Source organism: Rhodamnia argentea, chromosome 2, assembly GCF_020921035.1.
Source record: "Rhodamnia argentea isolate NSW1041297 chromosome 2, ASM2092103v1, whole genome shotgun sequence".
NCBI classification, from domain to species: domain Eukaryota; kingdom Viridiplantae; phylum Streptophyta; class Magnoliopsida; order Myrtales; family Myrtaceae; genus Rhodamnia; species Rhodamnia argentea.
The window spans coordinates 10,853,991-10,859,990 of record NC_063151.1 but is presented as its reverse complement, the minus strand read 5'-3'; the positions used below and the strand labels follow the sequence as shown (position 1 = coordinate 10,859,990).

The following is a 6,000-nucleotide window of genomic DNA, read 5'->3' as shown; positions in this document are numbered from 1 at the left end:
GACTATCTCGGAGAGTCTATATTAAAAAGATTCTCAAAAGATTTCAATATGCATTATTGTTCTCGTAGTGTTGCCCTTGTTGTTAAGGGTGACAAATTTAGCTTACTACAATGCCTTATAAATCAACTAGAGCTTGTACAAATGGAGCATATTCCCTATGCATTTGCATAAAGGAGTTTCATGTACCCTCAAGGACATGGCCAAATTGATGTGCCCGGAACCGCATTACCCCCCACCAACCGAACGGCCTTCAGAGTATGTTGTTAGAATGCTTCCAGCCGTTGTTGTTGGAAAAAATAGCCTTTGGGCCTAGGACCGTTTGCCAAATAAACCCTCAAGTAATATGGGTGCATATATTGTTGGAAAGCTTGGCCGTTACCAAATAAACTGAGAATGGGTCATTAGAAAACTAAAAGATACGCTACTTAGGGTACAAAAGATTTTATGCTTACCCACAAGAGAACAGATAGCCTTGAGGTTATTGGTTATTCTGATTTTGATTATCCCGATGCATCGATACCAAGAAATCCACATTAGATTATATTTTTATGCTTGTTGAAGGACTCATCTCATGGAAGAGTGCAAAGTAGTCCATGACTGCATCTTCCACTATGGAGGCAGAGTTCGTAGTATGTTATAAGGAGATTTCTCATGGTTTATGGTTGAGGAACTTCATTATGGGGCTTGAGGTAGTGATACTATTTCAAACCATTGAAGATTCACTATGATAACCAGGTTGCTATTTTCTTTTCAAAAAAAAAAAAAATCGAGTGGTGCATCCAAACATATTGACATTAAGTGTCTTGTTGTGAAAGAAAGGGTTCAAAATCAAATTGTATCCATTTAACATATTAGTACGAAAACCATGTTAGCGAATCCCATGATGAAAAGACTTACTACCCAATCTCTTTCGAGAGCATGTTGCTAGCATGGGTTTGGTTGATAGCCTTTAGTTTAGATCATGGTTTTGGACACATGATGTACTTTTATTTTTTGTGATCACCTTTTGTAATGGATTTTGAATTTATGGTTTGTTGTTTCTTATTATATGTGCACATTTGAAGCCTTTGAAAACAAACAATTATATATGGACCTCAAGAACATGTTTATACTATAAAACGTTATTATTCATGACTATTAAGCCATTAGATGTTGTATTTGATGATTGTGTTGGGAATAGTAACTAGAGAACGGTACTTGTGGCATTGGAACATGGCTTCAATTCATTTCTATTTAAATGTCGGACATGACCTTACTTAAGGAGTGTTTCATATGCTTGATTAGGTTGTGTTAAGTTTCGTGAATTAGATAGATAATAGAACTTTTGGTCAAGTGGGAGATTGTTGGATTTGATGAGATCCACCCAAATATGTAACCTATCAGGTTTATTATTTAATTAAATATGGTATGGGCATATATTTGTTATAGATTTGCTATATTCAATTGAGGTTCTAGAACCCTTATCTTTAAACATTGATGAACGGTTGCGATTTGGCAACTTTAAGGTTGATCCCATCACTTCATTTATATAAGATCTCTTTTTGTGGAGAACGGCTATTGCTTCCTTTCACGCTTCCGCATTCTTACACTTTCGCTTCTTCTACAAAATCACGAGAGAGAAAAAATATACACTCCATTATAATTATTATAGAGGAGAGTGGTGGAGATTTATATCCATAAAAAGACATATTCTCTCTCATTGGATTAACAATGGATTCTTTTGATTTTGGTATGTTTATTTATCAATTTATGTTGGTGTGATTGAAAGATCCAATAAACTAACAATTATAAATGTGTAGCTTTAATTTATTAGGTACGTGGCTTGTTTTGGGTCACTTGTTGTTATTTTAGTTTGTGCTTTTGATTTCTTTGAAATTCAACAAATTCTGAAGTACATAACAACATATAACGTTGAAATGGATGATAGTAAATGTTTTCTGTAACATAATGCAAGGTGTGGAAATGTAAGAAGTAAAATGAAAGCATTCCACATTGTTTAGACTTTGGAGTAATTTTCACTTATTTTTCTTTTTTCAAAAGCTGCAGTCTCTTATGAACTGGTTATTAGTTCAAAATACGTGCATATTCAAATTTTCGAACATGCTTCGACAAAAAAAAGCCATACTTCGACAAAAAAAAAACAAGTAGACATCCAGACCAAAAAAAAAAAACTTTTCAAACATAAAACATTCTTTCAAACAGATGAGAAAATCTGACCAAAACATTAAACCCAGCCCATCACGAAAGCCCAATGACTTCCGGATCCGGATTCGCTAACCCGACAATATAAATCCCTGCTCCTCTCACAGGTACAAAACCCTAGAACCTCCTTTCTCTTCCTCCTCCTCCTCTGTTTGGCGCCGACCGAAAGCTTCTGCCTTCCATTGCTTCATCTCTTCGATCTGCAACCCAAACCTATTAAGAAGGTAAAATCTCTTGCTCCTGAATTCTCGTATCTATACTATAGGGGACTCGATTCTGCTTCCGTGGTTCTTGATTTTCATTATCCCATTGGAATTCTCAGAGCGGAGCTCGTTGGAAGAAGATTCGCCATGGAGCCTCTGCAATCTCCTGCCTCCATGGACGTCGAGGCGGCTCCGGCGGAGCCCAACTTGCCCGCGAAGCCCCTGTTCGCGCCGCTGAAGGCGCACGAGATGTCCGACGGGCGGGTCCAGTTCCGCAAGGTGTCCGTCCCGCCGCACCGGTACTCGCCGCTGAAGAAGTTGTGGATGGACATCTACACCCCGGTCTACGAGCACATGAGGATCGACATCCGCATGAACCTCAAGGCTCGCAAGGTCGAGCTCAAGACGAGGCGGGACACCCCCGACGTCAGCAACCTCCAGAAGTGCGCCGACTTCGTGCAGGCCTTCATGCTCGGGTTCGACGTCCCGGACGCCGTCGCGCTGCTGCGGCTGGACGAGCTCTACGTGGAGTCCTTCGAGATCAAGGACGTGAAGACCCTGCGGGGCGAGCACCTGTCGCGCGCGATCGGGAGGTTGTCGGGTAAAGGCGGCAAGACCAAGTTCGCTATCGAGAACGCGACGAAGACGAGGATCGTGATCGCGGATTCCAAGATCCACATACTGGGTTCTTTCGCCAACATCAAGATTGCTAGGGATTCGCTCTGTAGCTTGATTCTGGGTTCACCCGCCGGTAAGGTGTACTCGAAGCTCAGAGCCGTGAGTGCAAGACTTGCCGAGAGATTTTGAAATTGGGATTCTTTTGAGCTTCATCTTGATGCTATTCGCGGACTAGATTGCTCAAATTTTTGTTACGGAGATTGAGAGGTGGAGAGTATGTAATCTATTGCCAAGAGAAAGCGTTATAAGAAGATCATCATGTTTCTCTCACTTCTCTTTGAAATTGCCAACCGCAGGTAGAATTGATCCTGGGTTTTCTCTTATACGCGAGCTCGTAAGGTGTTTGTTTTTATGCGTTGTTAATGTCAAGCGGATGGAAACTTTTTATGCTTTGCTGGGCGTCGGCCAGATAGTTTTTGGTTTTTGCAGGAGCAACACTTGAAGCTGACACGAGCATTAAAAGCTCAGTTAGCATTTTTGCGAGCGGATGTTTTGTCAATCTGTAACGTGCGACGGATTGAGGAGGAGGAGGAGAGAACCCATGTCCAACTTACTTTGGGTTGGAGGGACAAGAGCAAGACTGCCATTTTGCTAGCATGTCTGCATGGTGCTGGATATGCATTCTGCTTTATTGGGTGATGCTCGCTACATCTAGGGATGTTAGCCGCATCGAAACAGAGTGGCCGTGTGTTTGCTGTGACCCAAAACCGAGACACAAACCGAAAAAACCCGGAAAGAAAACTTGGGTCGGGTTCGGTTCGGATTGGGTTATCAGTTGACTTCTTGCGTGTTTCTGGGTGATCCAAAACTCCAGGACACAATGGGGTGAATGACGTGTGAGCATATGCTTGTGCAGTTTGGAAGATGGAAAGGACAATTATAAGCTCCACCATGGTAGTGTATAAGGATTAGTCTAATATTTTTCCTTTCTTACTTGAAAATACCCTCGAAGTTTGCTTAGGTCCAAAAGGGAAACGAAACTTAGCCATTCTTGAAGTTGATGGGCTTTCTCTGTTAGCAAAAGTAGAGACAAACTCCAATTTCCTACTTTAGATGTGGAAGAAGATCACGAGAGAAACGAGGAGAGCGAGAGCTAGATAGATTTTCCTCCTTTTCTGGTCTTTCTTCATCAAGTATGGCCGTGAACAATAAACCACCGCCATCATCATCAAGTCTCCGATGTGGCCCACCAGACGCCTCCATCGGCTCCTTCTCAAAACGGTGGAGCTGCCTCCGTTGGGGGACTCGGCCTCGGCCTTGGGCCCGAGAGAATTCGGATTTTGAGGGCATGAGTGGGATTTACAAGAGAGGCAAGTTATATTGTTTGCTTCTGCTTAGTTCAAGCTTTATCAAGATCTTGGAGACGTGGATTTGGGAGCAAGAGAAGTGCGCTTCAAGATCTGGAACTGAAAAACTGTAGGCTATTTTCATGTGTTCTCGTACCGAATCTGAACCCAAAGTTTCACGATGCTCGGTCTTTTACATATTACTCGAAACGGAATGAGATTTAACTCGAAAATACCCGAAATATTCGGATCAAGTCGGACTTTTTTGACATCCCTACCTACGTGCATGAGGTTGAGATTCTTGTTCCTACAATATTCCTTCCCAATTGCCCTGATAACCATCCGGACAGACCAGCTTGTGTCTGCACATAGCTTTATTGCCTGGAAGGAGAAGCAGATCCTTATTAGCTGTAATTTTTTTGTTGTTGCTCTCTTTGCTCTATTCCTCCTATCTACTACACTCTTTTTGCAGGGATTCGTGTCATATCTGCCAAATCATCTTCGGTCGGACACGGTCGATGATTAAAGCAAAATATTGGAAAGACTAGGAAGATTTTGATGATCGCGCCTTGTTGGGGTGATGTTCATTCTCAGAAAGCACGAGGTCTCGCTTTTATAGTGGAATCATTTGTTAAATGTAGTTATAATTTAAGAGTAAATCGAGATAAATCTTTGTGTCTCAATTTCTCTTTCTCGCATTTGCTCTTTATTTCATTGTGATTGTGTGTCTAAAACTAATACATCTGCCGTTGACAATGGCAATTGTCAAAGATGGGACCAATAATGTTTAGCTTCATTTTATGTAGGTTTGTAGATTGCCGGTCTTAACGGGTAATATCGAGTTATGGCCATGTATTGGTTATCCATTGGGTGTCAAGTCTCAAATTAATGTCGGCTCGACTCTATTTGGACATTCAATATCCAACACTTTATTCGAGTTTGATTTTTCAAGTTCGAGCTCGATTCAAATTAGTTCTCCTTTGACTTGTTTGTATATTGCTTGAAAATCGGATCAAACTCATTCCAGTTTGTGCTTGAACTCAAATTTTGGAAATAAGTCTATGACCAAAAAAGAATTATCGATTTTTTTTTTAGTATTTACGTATGTGAACGTGCATGTAAAAGCGAAAATTACGTTTTTACCATTTTGACATACATGGTCACCAATTCCATTTCTTTGATCTCTTTACTCCTCTAAACGTTATATAGCGAAATAAATCGTGAAGAAGGTGATTAATCTTCTTAATGAGTTTTGCTGAAAATTTTATTTTTCGTATGCCTTAAGTGGAGAAATATCTGTGTGGTAATTAATATATTTGTGTACTTTCATTTTCTTCCCAAATTTATCTAATGCCCGTAATGGATGGATCCTATGAAAATGGAGTTTGGAGGCTGTCCGTGTTTAATCGAACTTTATGCTATATGGATGACAGTATCTTAGACAAGCCGATCACATGAATTCACGATATGCAACTTGCCGCAAACAAATGAATCTTCGTGCTTCAAATATAAGTGGATTCGTTAAATGAGTCTAATTTCGTTATCGGACAAAATAAATTAGGGCAGTTTAAAAGATGATTATTGTATTTCATTTTCGAAGGATGGAGTAAAAAGTATGGCAACGCTTTTTT

At 40.5% G+C, this 6,000-nt stretch overlaps 1 protein-coding gene across 2 annotated transcripts; it reads left to right on the top strand.

Annotated features, from left to right (window-relative positions):
- Positions 1-2,332: 2,332 nt before the first annotated feature.
- On the top strand, positions 2,333-3,353 carry LOC115754132 (RNA-binding protein pno1). 2 transcript variants are annotated; one of them, XM_030693071.2, is made up of 2 exons: positions 2,333-2,372; positions 2,491-3,353. In XM_030693071.2, the coding sequence occupies exon 2, from the start codon at positions 2,553-2,555 to the stop codon at positions 3,210-3,212; it is 660 nt and encodes a 219-aa protein (XP_030548931.1). In that variant the 5' UTR covers positions 2,333-2,372; positions 2,491-2,552; the 3' UTR covers positions 3,213-3,353. The 2 variants fall into 2 exon arrangements, with proteins under 2 accessions (XP_030548931.1, XP_030548932.1); XM_030693072.2 differs by having other exon boundaries at positions 2,335-2,390; positions 2,509-3,353.
- The last annotated feature ends 2,647 nt before the right edge of the window (positions 3,354-6,000 follow it).

Bases quoted from the DNA above. Each gene is read 5' to 3' on its own strand.
- LOC115754132 (XM_030693071.2), top strand. From the start codon at position 2,553: ATGGAGCCTCTGCAATCTCCTGCCTCCATGGACGTCGAGGCGGCTCCG.